General features: G+C 43.4%; 1 protein-coding gene across 1 annotated transcript in view; it reads right to left on the bottom strand.

The window, feature by feature from the left end:
• Window positions 1-4844, bottom strand: part of COL25A1 (collagen type XXV alpha 1 chain) — a 298968-nt gene extending 294124 nt beyond the window's left edge. Inside the window, exons 1-2 of the mRNA XM_066186248.1 lie at window positions 4353-4844; window positions 3715-3784 (exon numbers count right to left, since the gene is read on the bottom strand). Of these exons, the coding sequence (XP_066042345.1) occupies window positions 3715-3784; window positions 4353-4745 (463 nt within the window). The 5' untranslated portion in view covers window positions 4746-4844. The remainder of the gene's footprint in view (window positions 1-3714; window positions 3785-4352) is intronic.
• Window positions 4845-16923: the final 12079 nt, after the last annotated feature.

Genomic DNA, 16923 nt, shown 5'->3' with positions numbered 1-16923 from the left:
CCTAAAAAGAGAAGCAAGAAAAAAAAAATGCAATTGCTTCCTAAAACTGGTCCCTGGTTAAAAGGGACATATAGAACTGCACATAATCATCTGCCAGCCTTCCTGCTGAGAAAGCTTGAACCTCTTGTACTACTAGATTTGATTCCTACTCCTGTCAACATTATCTGACTCCAGGAGCAGGTTCTGAGGACCACCTACATAGTGAGACATCATGGCACAGAACTGCAAGTCAGAACTTGATCCTTACAATATATAAAGGATCAGATCACTAAAACATGTAAACATATGTCCATTTTCTTTGAGGTCTACAGGTACATTCACATGTGAATGGTTTTGGGACGAGGGAAATCTGATAGAATCTTAAAAAAAAATCTTTTAATTCGATTGAATGAAGAGTATCCCAATGCTTTCTATACACGTTACACTTTCCACAACTGTGTAATGCTTGGCACTTAGTAAGAAGTACCCAGCATGGTGCTGGACTGTTCCTCATAAGAGCTGATTATGCTCCCACAGCCACTTAGAGGAAGATTTAGAAGTATTAAATAAGTACCTACACACCTACATCTTTCTCTTCATCTTTTAAAGTAGAAAAACATCAACTAAAAATAAAAAATACAACTGGAAAATGAAAATTAATTTATTATGCTTAAAATTATTTTAGCCACTCAATTTGCCTCCCAGTTCTATGTGCAAAAGGCCAACTACCAGCAGTGACTGCAGCACCAGCCAAAAGCAGGAGATTTATGCTGGCACTCTTATTGGAGCTGAGGTAATTTAAGAGAAATGTCAGTACAAATTTACTTTTTGAACTTTATTACTCTGCTTTAGGTATAGAAAGAATGTCTGCTATTGTAATTTTTAAAATATTTACATAATCTTTGATATCTGGTTTTAGTCGCACAGAGTTAAAACCAAAACTCTAACATCACCTCACATCATCATTTCTTTTTTTGTAAGAAAACAGAACATAAGAAAAAATCACATTTAATGAAAATAATGTTTGTAAAGAGAAATGTGATCACTCTTCACTGTAGACAAAATTCAAGGCTACTGTTGAATTAAAACGAGGTACATGTAGACTGCTCTGCAAGCTGTGAGCTTGTGAATCTGACTTCCACAGGTACCTGAGACATTGAAACCCACTTCCCTTTGAATGTGCAGGTTCATACCATAGAGAGGCAGAAGGATGAAAATCTCAAGCTCATCCATCTATGCCAGTGGCATAACTTTAATCCTGAACCAGAGGCCACATTCTCACCCTCCTGTATGCAGATTGAACTTCCTTCTCTATTTTTGGTAGAGAACAATGTAACCTACTTTAAAATAATCTTTATTCCTCTTTAAAGAGAAAGATGATGGAAACTGTCCTGGTGGCCATTCAGTAGCGACCTTTTCTCATAGCATAGAGACATTTCAAAAATCACCTCTACCATGAAGGCCTTCCAAAGTCATCTCTAATAGACATTTATTTTATTATTTCAGAAACACAGGAAAGAAATGAAGAAGTTGAGCAGAATACAGAAGGGAACCAAAAGGGAACCATGTGGGAAAGAGGCTTTGCAAATAGCAGGTAACAGAAAAACCACTGATGTACCACTATACTTTTCCTGTTAAACCAAATAGCTTTTTGAACATAACTATTTGTAATAGCAGCATTAGGGATTAAAACAAAAGCCCATCCCATGCAGTCAAAAAGGAATTCTAACAGAGGAAACAACAATTTGTTTGCTCTATCTGCCTAAAGCCTATAGTTAGGAAGGCACTGTCCTCAGGTGGTGGTGCCACTCAGCCCCTGCTCTCTCAGACAAGGCTCCCAAGATGATGCCATTTTGGGGGAGACACCTGTCCACTGGCAACAAGCATGAGAGCATCAACTGCAAAATGAGGCTACCACATGGCAACATCTTTCAGTCACTACAAAACTTGCTTCCAAATTGAAACAGCTACCAAGAGGTGAAAAGCTCCATATCGCATTTCTAATCCCTCCTCTCTGCAACTTTTTTTTTTTTTTACTTTGTAATGATTCATGTAAGTTTTCCTGGTCTTACAAAGCTTGCTCCCTCAAATATGTTCCCTATATCTCTTTGACTTTCATGTAGCAAGGATTTTTACAATGCATGTAAGATATATTCAGTTGCTCATTATCTATTTGATAACACATACTTAAGAAAAAAGGTCAGATAAAAATTGGTATAATGTGGGGCTCTAGTGGTAGTGAAGAAGTAAAGCAGCATATAACACCAACCATGAAAAAGTAGATATTGACCTTTACCAGGAAAACAGTAAGTGAAAATATCGTAACAGATGGATTTAAACAAGGAAGAAGAAAAAGGAAAAGATCTTAGCATCAAATTAAATGTAATGTCAGGCTCACAGAATGCATCACTGTAAACAACTTGATGAGTAACTCTCATTTCTGTGCACAAACTTGTGTCTTCTAATTCATTGCAGTTAAGCAAGAGAGAAAACAAGACCAATTTGCTTATGCCAGTCTTAAAGAAAAAAAAATATATATATACACTACTGCAGGAAACCAATGTTCCTTACCAATACTAACTGGGAGTTGAGTAATTCTATGCACTCTTTTAAAACAGTCCTAGTCATATATATTGTCCATCCCATGGTAGCCATGGCAACTCCTACACCAGCAAAGTAAGTACTCTGTTCTCAGGTGTATCATCACAAAAACAGTGTACCAACCACTGCAGGCAGCTTTAACACTGAGATTCGGTAGTCTCTTCAGACTGATGAGTTTGGCAGGAATTGAATCCTAAACTAGGAGAGCTTCCTCCTTACACACAAGTACTATCACACATCCTGCTGGCAAGCATAATCAGCTTAAGTCCTGTTGACAGTCAATTTTCCACCTGTAAAGGAGATGGTTTTCATACAGAGTGAGAGGATATGCAAAGCACCCTCTGCAACTTGTGTGCCTCACCACAGAGGATGCTGGAACTCCTACATCCCCCTGTGAAACAATGGCATTATTTTCCTAACTTCTAAGATGCTAAAATGAAGCTGGATATACGTTAGAAGACGTTTCTAAAGCTAAAACAACATTGACAGTTATCAGACTATCAAAAAGGAGCACAAAGACCACAGAAACATTTCAGCATGAAGGTAGGAACAACTGTGCAGTATTAGAAGGGCCCATTTCCAAAGTCAAGCAATATCCCTGGTAGAACAAACATATACAGTTTTAAACAGTCAGTAGGAAAAACATGGAATTCCTTCCTAGGGAAACTGCTTTCCACCAAGACTACAGAAAAACTAGACTGAAAAAAGCTCATGTATATATTACTGCTAACTTGCAACAGATCCTCCCCACCTACTTCAATCCATGTTATAAACTGTTCAATATTTTTGCTAGGGACTTTTGCACTACTTCCCAAGTTGAGCACACAGTGCCTTGATTCAGTACTACCTCATTTAAGACAGAATATATTTCATCTGCTAGAGCAGATCATTATCTTCTTCGGAAGTGTTCTTGTTTGGCAACATCCAGCCTAATGGGTTTTTATTAGCATTAATTCCAATCTAGAGCCACAGCAAAAACAAATCATTCCGGGCTTTACACCTTTTCCATCCAAGGAACAGCTCTTGATTGAAGAGGCATCCCCTAGAACTGACTAAGGTGTATTTCAAAAACATGGGATACCGAACACCCCAGAGTTACAAGCCTCCGAAAGATTTCCAAGCTGTGTCTGTTACCTGGTGGGCAGTTGCACTCTGGAGCCGCTTCTCTCGCTACTCGTATTTTTGCCAAGTGCTCGTAGGATTTCTGGGGGAGAGAAGCAGCATGAGGGCACTGGGCGAGCGAGTTCGCCACGGGCAGCGCTCCCGACCGCGGCCGCAAACTGGAATGTACCGCTCTGCCAGATGCTGCGCAACCGGCGGTGCCTCCTTCGCTTGGACTCGGCCTAAGGGGTCTCACTGACCGCCAAAAAGAGGCCTCAGTGACCATCAGCAAAGCCAAGCCCGACACCTCGGGGTCTCTCCCACCGCCGCCGCAAGTGACCCCGGTCTTTCCGCCTCCTCGACACGGGCGGTCGAGGAGCGCAGGGACAGCGGGAAGTTACAAATAAGAAAAGCGCCTCGGGGGCGGCGTCCGCAGGGATCCCCCGCGATCCCCCATCCCGCCCGCTCCAGCAGCTCCGGGCGCCCCCGGCCCGCTCCTCCTCCGGCCCCGCCGCCCCCTGGAGATGCGGGCTCACTTTCCCCGCTTCACCTCCCATCCGAGCAGCTCGCCCCGGCCGCCCCCCGCGCCGAGCATTCCTCCGTGCCCCGAGCGTTCCCCCATGCCCGCCACACGCACACCGCCCGGCAGCGGCCACCCCCATCCCGCACACCTGGGCGAGAAGTCGCTCCACTTTCTCCTGCATCATCGCGTTCAGCTGCTCCAAGGAAAAGCCGGGCAGCGGCGGGAGCGGGGCGGCGGCAGAGAAGCCCCCTTGGGCGCCTTCGATGGCCGCGACCCTGGCCTGGAGGTCGCTGGTCCGCACCCCCAGGTAGACGCAGGAGGCCGCGGCCAGCGCCGAGAGGAGCGCGGCTAGCGCGGAGCCGACCGGCCCGGCCCGCCGCGGGCAGCGGTCCCCGCCGCAGCCGGGCTTCCCGAGGCCGGGCTTCCCGCTGCCGCCGGGCTTCCCGTTGCCATCCTGTCCTGCGGCTCCTCGGCTCTTCCCCAGCGTGCTCGCACACCCTTCAGCTGCGGCAGCTTTGATTTCCTTTCCTCCGCCCCCCATGGAGGCAATTAGTTTACAAACAACGATAACAAAAATAACAGCAACGAAGTAGGAGAAAATAAATAACAAAACGGCAAAATAATGACTTCAAAGACGAAAAAAAAATAAATAAATAAACCCCGCGGTAAGTAGAAGCAGAGCCGGCAACCGGCTCGCACACTTTGAAGGCGAAGCGGCGGCGCGCTCCGCAGCCCGCACCGCACCGCCCGGCACCGGGTCGCGACCCACCCCGAGGCAGAGGCGGGGGCGACAGGCGGGAGCGACGGGCCACAAGCCGGCAGCGGGGCTGGGTGCGAGGCGAGCCCCCGCGGCTTCCAGCCGCCCTTCGGAGGGAGCAGCGTGCTCTGCGAGCGCTTTGCCACTTGTCAGAGAGGTTTTCAGGCGCGGGGCGGGAAGCGCCCCCCCTCCGCCTCCCGCTCCCCTCCCCGCCGCCGCCGGAGGACTTGTTGCTCCCGCTCCACCTGCCTGCCGGCGCCCAGCAGCCGCGCCGCGCCAGGCGGAGAAGCCCGCAGGCGGCAGGCAACCCGCGCTGCCCCGCTGTCAGCCGCGGAACCGCCGCCCCGCATCCCCGCCCTCATCGGCATAATTTATTCACCTAGGCGGAGGGGCGGCCTGCGGGCCGCGGAGGGCTCTCTTTGCATAATGTATGCACGGCGTGCAGGACATCAGACTCACAAATTAGGAGGGCGAGGGTCGCAGAGGCCTGGGGAGGGGCAGCCGCGCCGGGCGGTGCCGGGGAGGGGGCTGCAAGGGGCGGTGGGCCGCGCCGGGGCAGCTCCGGAGCACCGAACAAATTTACGGCGGTTTATGGCTGGGCTGTCATGCCCAAGGTGCGGGCATAAAGCACGGGAGTGCTCCGTTGTCCCGTTCTTTTTTTAGAGTGCGGAGGATAAACGTGTATAACTCACCGTCGCAGGCAGGCGACGTGAGGGCTCACTTCCAAAGAAGCAGCAGCCTGCACTAACTTCCTATTGTATGAAGGTTTAATTTTAGCCAATTTTCTTTCTGCTTGTTTATTTATCAAGTTGCTTCTTCGCTCTTCCATGCACACTGGGCAGTTTTTATTGTGCCTGGTTTGGTTGACTGGAGAAGGAGCATCAACATCCAAAGAACTGCAGGTGTGGCCTGATGGGAAGCTTGGTAGTTTCTGGTCCTTTCGTCTCTGCCTCTTACCGCCCAAATGCTGCATTGACCTGCTGTAGTTTGGTTCTCACCTTGGCATTACTGCAGTGCATCTCCTGTAAATCTCCTCTGTTTTGTGTGACATTTCTTGTGTTTGGTACACTTTTTGAGCCAGAGAAACTTCTCAAAGCAGGACCAGATATTGAAAGTTCACCCTGTTTGGTGTTTACTTATGTGAACACTGACTACTTACAAGATATGGGATGAAAAAGATATTTGTCCAACTATGGCACTTTTCAGACAAGACCAAGGGTGTTGGTTTATACTATGAATCAAGTTTCCTTTTGGAATCACATTTGTGCAGTTTTATTACCTATTGTTTCCCAAGTAGTCAAGCAGTCACAACTGTCGTGAAAACATGGATCCAAAAAAGCTCTGTGGGTTTCAGTCTAATTACTTAGACTTTGAATAAAGTGTACCAGAAGTTCATAGCTAGTCATTTATTCTTCATAATTTGTCTCTTCTTTCTGAACAAAAAGTTTTGTGTACTCGAGTCAGAGAGAAGAAACCATGATTACATAGCCCTAGGTGATAGTTTCTTCACAATAAATAGTTAAGGGTTTCAAGGGACAGTTTGCAAACAAATTCCACCAAGCAGCACATACCTTATGGTCAGGACTTGTGCATAACAACTGCACTTTTCAAAACAAGGACTTGCTCACAGACTATCTGTCCTTAATAAGAAGTTGAAATAGTATTTGGAATTAATAAACTGAAAGCAGAAAATAAGTAATACCGACATGCTCTTAATTTGGCGCACAGCATGGGCTCCCTGAGTATGGTATGAGCAGTGCCCAGGCTGCCTCAGAGTGGCTGGCAGCACACAAGGCGCTGGAAGCCATTGGCGCCAGCTCTAGTGCTTCACATTACCCCCTGTTGTTAGTAGCCAGCACCATTACTCACCCCTGCTCGTGGTGACATCCAGCAAAGTAACCCTGCAAACCCTCAGGATATGATTGTCATTTTCTGCAGGGGGTTAGTGAGGCGCCTCTGGGAGCAGGACGGCTGCCTGCACCCCGGTGCTCCCTCACAGCAGCACTGCCTCACTTGTGGTGGGCAAGTGGGTGCTGCTCTTCTGGGTCAGGGTGACATTTCCTCCTGAAATCAGCTCTTCTTATTGCAGGGCAGATGCAGACATCCTCTGGCTGCTTCAGTGCCCCACATGGGGCACAGACAACCACCTACCCATAGGTCAGTGTGAGGTGGCTTGATGTTTTGCTTGGCCAAATGATGCAATCTTTCTGCCCAAGCATCTTTCTGTCCCAGCATCATACCATTCATTTGTTTTGGACAAGGTATATTCTAAATAGCCTGAGACAGAAAGTCCCTTGTTACATCAGATTTGCACGTACTTGCCATCGTAAAGATTGCCAAATGAGCCAGATTGCCATGTTTCTGTGGGGCACAATCCAAAGCCATTTTCCTACTGAGTAACAAATCTCATGCTAGATGTTTCTTATTTTGAAGAGGTATGATGGGAAACCTTTCTTTTTTTCTGTCTGGGACAAATAGAAAAAGCTGCCAAACTAGAATCATAGCCCAGACCAGGAAAGCAGAACTCTGAAATACCCAAGAAATTGCTTTCTTGCTCTTTCTCACAATGCTATACTTTGTGTAGCTATACTTCTACACAATTGGGAGAAATGCTAGCCCTGCCTGGTCTCACCTCTGAAAAGAGATGAGGCTCATGCTCACGTGTACATGGATCTGCTCAAACATATCCTCAGGCAAAGGAAAACATGATGAAGAAGAGCAAGAGGAGAAAGACCAGTGTCAAGTCTTCCTTCTTGCTCCAGCTTAAAGTTACACTTTTCTTTTTGCTAAAGCTTGGTTCTGGGAAAGATGTCAGCTAAAAGTTTGTTAAAATGATGAGAAATTACTTGATAATGTCAGGGTTTGAGAACAAATTATTTTCCATAGCTTTTTTTCCTAATGTGTTTTCACCTAGAAACAGATAACAGAGTCTTTAAAAATGCAAATTAGCAGTATCCTCTGCTTGCAGCAAAACCATGGTGATTTTCCTGATGGAGGCATTGTTTATCCACTTCACAGCAAGATTGGTCTGGAGCAGACTGGACTGGACTGCGGAATCCAAGCAGCAAGCTAAATTATGCACAGTCTGATTAAATCTAGCACTGGAGTTGTTTGTGTAGGCGAAGAACATAACACAGATGTTTTACCTGTTATAAAAATCTCCGGTCACGTCTGCCCGAGTCGAGAGCATTAAAGCAGCCATACCCTCCCATGCTCAGTTACTTGATACCATCAAGTGGACAACCAGCAGCTTTGCACTACGTTTGTCCCATCTAAACACAATGAACCAGAGGAAAAAAAGTGTTAAGGCACAGCATTTGCTGCTTTTGCCAGCTTTCCACAAGCAGAAGGCAGAGCAAATCCAGGACATGCATATGTTCAGTGCCAGTGAGCCTGCTTCTTATTTTGCAGCCATGATGATGCCAGAGTCAAGAAGGCATCTACTTAGGATCATAACTAAGATTAAAACCAGATTGCTGTAGCACTTTTGAGAATGCTATCCATGCAAAGAAAGAACAGGGTTTCTTTTTTTCCCCCTCTCTCTCTTAAAAAAAGCCACTATATTTTTAACCTTTTTTATTGGTGAAGATTTATAGATCTTGAATTAGAGGGAGTAACTTGGTCTAATGAGTTAAACTCCTATTCCAGGAGTAAACCAGACTGCAGTTTATATGGGCAAGCAGTAATTTAACTGCTTGCTGCCAGGAACTGTATCTCAGACGTTGCTGGTCACATTTAAGATATTATACCATGCAAGTTAAGATTACAAAACACTTAAAATGCCTTAAAAGCCTATTTTGTATCTGATAGCCAGAATACAGCAGCTTGAAATAATACCTGTACACCAGGTATTTTGATCTGGCTACTAACACATACAGGTAGAGAATAAGAAATGATAGATCTGTAGCACTCCAACTCAAACAGTAGCAAAAGCAGGAGAATTTTAAGCAAGATCTGCTGAATTGCTGGTGCACACAGACCTGAGACAGCCATGCTTCCCACCAAGAGGGAAGTGCTCTCACTTTGAAGATTCAAATCTCTAAAAGCTACGTTTCAGCAGATCTTGTGTATGACCAGGCCAAAGGTATTGACACAAGGTGCTACAGTTTGCATTTCATGGGTCTGTGTTTGAAGATGTGGATGGTGTTTGCAGATAAGAGTTTTCCAACAGGACAGGACTAGTGTCTGGAGTTCTTTCCGTATTTTTATGTCTACAGCATGCTGTATTCTGGCTGACCAATCCACAGTCCACTACTGGATTTCTTTACCAGATACAACATAAACTCCTGACTTAAATTATGCAAAAACAGATGAATTAAAAACAAGCATTCATCTGCTGACACAACAAGCCATGTTCAATTTGTGATATATATTGCATACATGATCAGGAAGGGCAGAAGGCAGAGAATAAATACAAATAGGGATTGGAGTCTAGGACCTCGAGTCAGAGCTGAGGCAACACACACAAAGATAAATGCACAAATGATTAATAATGGTTATGCAAACCCTTCTTCTGCAAAGGTTCCCTCTTTCAAACAGGGCTTATATGTTATTCAGTGTGGAGCCAAATTGTATCTGCATTCTGCTTCTTCCTCCATTCATCTCTCTCCTGCTCAGTTCAGCCTTCAAATTGGAGTGCATCTTGCACCCTAAATGAGATTTTACTCAACTTTTGTATACTTATATGGGGAAAATGCAAGGTGGAAGCAGAATCCAGCACTTCTCTAACTTCTTAGCTCCCTGGCAGGTTGGGTAATACGGTATTTCTCATTGACCTGCTCATAATATCTGCCAAGATAGCTCAGAATCACCAGAAGAACAACTTACTTCATTGTTTTGGGAAGAAAGTTGAAAAAGCCTTTCACTTTCAAATATCCAAATCGATTGGCTCCTGTCACTTTAAATTTAATATAAGCACATTACAGTATACATGATGCAGTATATTAAAATACTTAGCAGATGGGTAACACTTGCTCGTGATTTAATACTTAGATATACTCATTTCACATCTATTGTACAAACACTTCATATATTTGAATCTTTAAGTCTGACTTATCTTCAGACTAGAGGCAATTAAGGCACATGAGCATAGGATTTAGTGTATTAGTTTCATAACCTTACTGGTATTTCAGCAAACCTGATATTAAAAATAAAATATACAAAAAAAACCTCCAAAAATTTCACAGCATTTCCTTTTTCAACATGATGAAATCAGCTCTCCTACATCTACAAACTGATTCAAGACAAAATTCAGGCCCGGTATGTCATTCTTTACTAAAATTCACATGAATGTGTTAAAAACACTTCATAACAGCTAAACCAACTGTCTTACCTTTTTCATACATTCAAATACTTTCTTTAAAATGCAGCTGATTCTTGGGAAGCTCTGGCAAGAATTTTACTGAATGAAGAGCCATTATCAGAAATTAGGATGAGGAGATCAGACCTGAGAACCTCAGATGGAAAAAAAGTAGACATCTTTGCCCTGGCTCCAGGCCAATTAATGTCCCTTGGTTCCCCGGTCTGTTTATTTGTGTATGAATGAACACCACTGGAATTCCTGGGTCGTGGTGAAAGGCTGGGAGGACAAAGTTTGGCCTAAGTTTCTGACCCTGCAAAGTCCTATATTAACATGTAACTTCACCCACGTCTATAGTCTGGTCCAAATCAATAGGATTAGTCATGGAAGTAAACTTTCACGTGTGCTGGAGTATTTAGAGGGTATAAAAATGCCGACGTGGGGGCCAAGATGAATCCAACACAAAAAGCTAATTATACAGCAGAGAAATTCTCTTCACCTTGTTAATTCTGTATTTCTTGTATGCAGAAGCAGTTACACTTAAGAAGAGGTTGAGTTTTTTTCTCAGAGAAATTACTATAATAAAGAGTAAACTGATGAGAGATCTCAGTGGAAACCACCTCTGAAAAAGGCAGCAGTAACTCTGAGTACATTTTTAAGCCCCAACACAGTTCATAGAAATGTAAAGTTCCTGCAGGATACTGGCAAATATAGAATCATTATAATGTAGATAAACTAATGTTTCTTTTAGCCCTGTCAATGATTTACAAACTTAAAACAGGTAGAAACTTCTGAAATCTGCAGACATGAGTCAAAGATGGACAAGATTATTGTGGAACAAACAATTAGGAATAAGAAAAGGCAGAAGACAGAAGGAGGAAGGTTTGATTACCAATTTTAAAGGAAGGAGTCAGGAAGCAAGGAGAATTAAAATCTCTAAATGGTTTTTACAAGCATGAAAAAGATTTTTGCAGCAGGATTTTTTCCCTTGGTTCAGTGGCTGGTCCCCAAATGACTTAAAGACAGATAAAGTCTGGTGATTTCCCCCTCCCTTCCCCCCGTCCCCAATTTGGAATTAGTACATTTTGAATAATTTACGTGGAATAAAATCTCTTCTTTTAAGAACTACAAATCTGACTATCAGTGCATCATTTTACACTGCCATCCACAATTCTGCTCATCACCATGTCCTTCTCTCTCTTCAACCAAATTACCATGATGCTATCAAATCAAAATCCCTGTCAGGATGTCCATGACACTTCTTGAGGTTTCTGTTTTATGTTGCTATGCCTGAAGAAGGCAGTGGCGGGCTTAGAAGATTTGTCTTTTCAAATTGGTTGTTGAATCTCTCATTATCTCAGTGAGATCTGGGAACAAATGCCTATGTGCTCACTACTACCTCCCCAGACAGACACAGGAAAAAGCATCATGTAATTCAGCAAATTGTAGAAAAAGTCAGTGATCTAAGCACAAATTCTCTGTCATCTCAAAGCTGTTGTATCATGAAAGGGAAGCCTGAAAACTAATTTTAATGTCAGATTTGGTTTCCTGTGTTACAGAATTCAATGAAATGTTGACTTTTTTTTTTAATAAAGGATGATTTATCTCAGGCAAATTTATCCTACTCTTCTGAGGACAAAAAGAATTCAGTCAGAAGATAGATTTTAGATAAAATACAAAAAATTCAAACAGGTCAGACTTCGATCAACATAAATCACAAATTTGTTACTTTTTTCAGGGCTAATGCCTAATTTGACTAATTCTATCAATGGTGGCTCCTCCACAGTTATTCAAGTACATTTTCAAAATGCTCTGCCATTATCAGCTGAAGATTTTAATGCACTTTTGAAGGACATAAAGTTTGCTGGGAAAATGTTGTTTGCTCATGCAAATTTGCCAAAGGAAAAAGCCTTTCTTTCCTGATCATGCTCAGATCAGTTGTGTATAGTATCTCCTTCCCTGAGAAGAAAAAAATGCCCAACTGCATCATGGGGGGGGGAGGGGGACGACCCAACACAAAACCAGCAGACAAACAAACAAACAAACAGAAATCCTTCTCTTAAAGGCTGATCAACATCTGCAAAACAACTGCTTATTTTCTCTGGATGAGAACAAAGTAAATCTTAAGATGCCTGTGAGTGCATGGCAAAACCTGCACAACAGGGTTACTATTACAAGGTGTAGAGGAAGTGTGTATTATGGATTTTACTTCTTTTTCAGACATTTTGAGAGGACATCCTGGTTTTCTCATACCTTTTATCACCACCAAACTGCCTGCTATCTGATCACCCACTTTCCTGCTCCTTGCAATGAGCTTCAATCTGCCACTCTGCAGAGTGGAAGCACATGGAGATGGTCAGCAGGCGTTCCAGAACTCTGGCATGCTGACTCTCTAGGCTTCTCTTACTCTCTACAGAGAGAAAGGAGGAGGGGGGAAATCTCAGTTCCTTGAAGGCTACAAAATTGTAAAAGCTTTTAAAGGGTGTATTGCAGGAAATGGGATGGTCAACTATTGAGGCTCATTCCAAAAATCACTGTTAGAGGTCTCTTTCTCATGTCTTTCCATCTATGAACAGCGCTGTGATCTCTTCCATGTGGAATTATTGGAGAAGGAGGATGGGGTAAGTTAGCTGCAAAATCTAGACAAAATTTATGTTATTATGAAAATTACAGATCTGAGATATCTGAGCACAGCCTCTTAGAGCTGCAGAGCTAAAAAAATCAAGCTGGTGGTCAGAAAAGTATCTGAAACCGTATCACAAACATTTAGGACATTTTTCCTTGGTGTGAGTAGAGAGATAAAGGAGGCTAGTCAGGAGATACTATCAGCTAAAGAATCCATAGATCTCCTGTAGATTTCACAAGAATAAGCACAATAAAATAGCCTGGATGCTTGGGATTACAGGTCCCAGCCTTGTGTCTGCATCATCTCAGTTCCATCAGGCTACCAGCTGCCAGAGACTTTACTGAATCGTTCAGGGGCATAGATTCCTGAAATTGCTGTCAAAGGCTTCTTGTAGCTCTCATATTCTTTACACTATTTGTATTATTTTTCTGCCAAAGGTGGAGTAAAACTATTTTGTCTTCCCCGTTTTCTGTGCCTGTAAGCAAATTTAAGTCTTTGATGATAATTCTGGCTATGGAGGTCTAACCTAGTCAGTACTGACATAAGGGAGAGAGCGACTACTAGGTAACATCTCAATTTACCATCCTAGGTATTACTCATGCTCCTCAGTCCTGGAGCTCTTCTGCAGGGCTCCCATTATCCACAGCCCTGCTATGCTTCTTTCTCACCCAGAACCCTCCACATGTAAGATTTCCAGAAAGTTGCACTGCTCCATTATAGATGTCTGTTTAGGTGTCAACACCAACTTTCCTGCTCCTCTAACTTTCCAAGGTTGCACTGTCAAAAGCAGTCAGCCGAAAGTTACATGTGAGTTAAATGTTCTCTCTGTCTCAGTCTCTCGGGGAGTTCTGAGACCTGCTCTGTCTTTACAGGTGAGCAGGAATATATTGGCAACTGCTCATATGAGATTGACAGCAAATGGGAGTACTGGTGGGGGCTGATAAAGAAGGCGGCTGGAGGAGAGGGGTAACCCTACATTAGCATTGCAGAAAGCAACAGTGAGGGGAATAGGAAGAAACAAATGGCATTTTATTCCTAAGGACAATGCTCCTAAAGGCTGTTTCTTCATGGAGCAGAAGTAGGACAAAGAGAAGAGAATGGACAGCCTTTGATGGTGGGAGTGGTAGCATTATGGATGAAAAGCAGAGTGGCATAAAAGATCTATGATGGTGACACAAAAGATTTGATATTCATATATGCAGGGACTGTGAGGAGATATACTTTAAATCTTGTATTTTACCAGCTAACTGGAGGGCATGATGAGGACATCTTGTCTGGGCTCAGCAGCTCTCAAGATGAAGATGGTGCCTCTCGCATGTGGAGAGATTTCCCTGCACACAGCGCTGTCAATGTCTTGTAGCAAGGAAGTGTTATATGGACTTAAGAAAGAGTGTTTTCCAGATCAGAGCTTTGTTTTGGGTTGGTTAAAACCTCTAAAAACATGAGTTTTTTGATGTTTCTGGTTAATAACAGCTTGAGTCTAAAATTAAAACAGTCCTTGTGTCAGAGGTACAGAAACAACCCCAGTGGGCTTTAGGAGCAGCATTCCCCCAGTGAGGCAGGAAAGGGAATGTTTTGAACGCTGCAACTGAAGTATTTTCTGCTTGATGTGGAAGGCCAGGTGGGTGAGCAGAATAGCAGAGCACAGAAAGGCTCTCTGGAGAAGGATCTGTTCTTTTTGGGATTCGGTCTCCTGAATCAAAGAGAAGAAAAAGGTTTGGGGAGAAGTCCTCTCCCAGGGTACCTATTTGTATGTCTGCTTTCTGACACATACCTACTCAACATCAACACTCCAGTAGTTTTTGCCTACATCATATTTAGATAAACTATCCTCCCGAAACAGCAGGATGATTTGTGTATAAGTCTTCATTTTTATTGAATGTGGACTTCTACTCATTTAAGAAACCTTGGGCTCTTAATTTTCCATTTTATCTTGCCCTTGAGGATACTTTGGTTCTGCTGTATTTTTCTGTACTTGTCTGTCCTCTGTGATTGTAAGTGCTTGAGACTTATTAAATATAAAAGCTCTTTGATATCAGCTGGAGCACAGCTGAGGATTAAGCCTGTCCCTCAGTGCTCTCCCTGCCTGCTGCTGTCATGTGTAAATCCTATGTAGGAATCACTCCCTTCCAAAGAAATCAGCTGTAGCCTGCATGAAACATAGCAGATGCTTTGCAAAACAGATCAGAAAGGAAGTGAAGATAGGAAGAAGGAAGTTCATTTTCCAATGAACTTTGGGATGAATATAAAATCCAGCATCAGAGCAGCTTCCCACAGGACACCAGCAAATAGGCATCCACAACTCACATACCTATAAAATGCCTCCTGGAATCTTTAATGGCTGTGAGCAAGCACCTGTCAGCTCCGTGCCACATGGGGAGAGCTGGAAGCAGCATGGTAGCCATGGTGCCCACATGAGCAGTGCTGGCAGACTGTGCTGCTCCTGAGATTGCAACCATTGGGCCCATTGCAACCGCCTGGGTGTGTCTGGGCAATGCCCCAGCCGGGCATCAGGCTCAGCTGACCCCAACTCAACCACTGAAGACTCACAGCATCACACTTCTACGTGTTATGACTGCAAGCAATGATACCATAATCTCCAGAACACAAGAAATTCTTAGAAATTTCTAAGAGCAAAGCAAACTGGTAGTATTGGTCATCAAAAGGTAACGAAATTTGGCTGTGAGGTAGGAGTCTACTTTTTCTGACGATGCTTGAATATTTTGCTGCCAAGGTTTCCTCAGCTGTACTTTACCTTTTAGTTATTTGAGTCTCCATTAATGTGTCTGTTCTGGAACTAATTTTTAAGTGGTTTACCCACAGGAATACCAGCCCATATGCTTAAAATAAAATGGGGGAGATATATAAATATATATACACACATAGAGAGAAGGATTTTTTTTTTTTTTTGCAAGTGATAGCATGCTTCTATGTGATTACAATGTGTAAAAATCACTCCAAAGCCTTCTTCTCAATCTGTATTTACAGGAAAAGTTCCATGCACTTATAAAACAGTGAAGAGTTCTGAAACCATATCATAAATCAGCTGTAAAACTTCATGGGCTACAACTGTGATGTAAAGTTTCTTGGTCCAATATGAGAGTCCAAGGGCTTTTGCAGCCCCTTGGTTAGGTAGCTATGTTGCAGTCTAGTTGCTTCTCATAAGTCAACCATAACCAAACTCCTGCTCTGCTTCTCAGAGGAGCTGCATGCTGCCCTGGTGCTTTCATCTGAAGGATAGTTTGTTTGGGTTTTGTTTTTTGTTCTTGTTTTTTCACTAGAAGCTGATTTTAAAAGATATATTGACAAAGAAATGCAGATAAGCTGTGGGTAGGCTTGCTGCTGCTGCCATTCCTACCCCTTTGAACCACGACACGTTGGAGCAATCAGCTCTTCAAAGGAGTCTACCCAAATGTTGCTTCTTCCAGATTTGATGTTAACATGTACTGATTTATTACAGTCAGGAGCTGGGACCCATCAAAATCACCCTCTGTGTTTATGTCACACCTTCAGTCTTTCCTCTTGTGGCTCCTGTGATCCTCCCCCAATTAAAGGTTTGTCTCATCTTCCCCTTAGCTCAGAGACAGCATCCTTCTTTCCAGCAGTTTGTCCCCTTTCTGACTGCAGCTGCAATGCCACCCCATCCAAGCTCTGTAGGTCTCTGCAGAGCTGTACTGCCAAACACCCGTTGAAGACAGACCTGTTACATCTTCGTGAACACTTTGAGAAGGATTGTAGCTCAGTACAAATGTTTGCAGCACTGTCTCTTCAGTTATTTTGATGGTGGCTGTATGAAACAATGATGTGCTGATGGAAAGGGATATGTGTTTGCAGCTGTCTTTTGGTAGGAGCTCCTTGTGGGCCACATACCCAATGACATTGCTATAGGCCAATGAGATTTGCTACAGACAAAAAGTTACCTGAATTTAGGGTATAACTCTCACACCATCTCTTTATTTCCTCTATTTTATTGGTCCTATTTTGTTTTCCCCATGGCTTATTCTGTGCATCTGAAGTCTGCATTTTTTTTTTGAACT

This window comes from Chamaea fasciata, unplaced genomic scaffold (genome assembly GCF_029207755.1).
Source record: "Chamaea fasciata isolate MVZ Bird 193981 ecotype frontalis unplaced genomic scaffold, bChaFas1.0.hap1 SCAF_6, whole genome shotgun sequence".
NCBI lineage: Eukaryota > Metazoa > Chordata > Aves > Passeriformes > Sylviidae > Chamaea > Chamaea fasciata.
The sequence above is the reverse complement of the archived record's forward strand: the minus strand, read 5'-3'. Positions and strand labels throughout refer to the sequence as shown.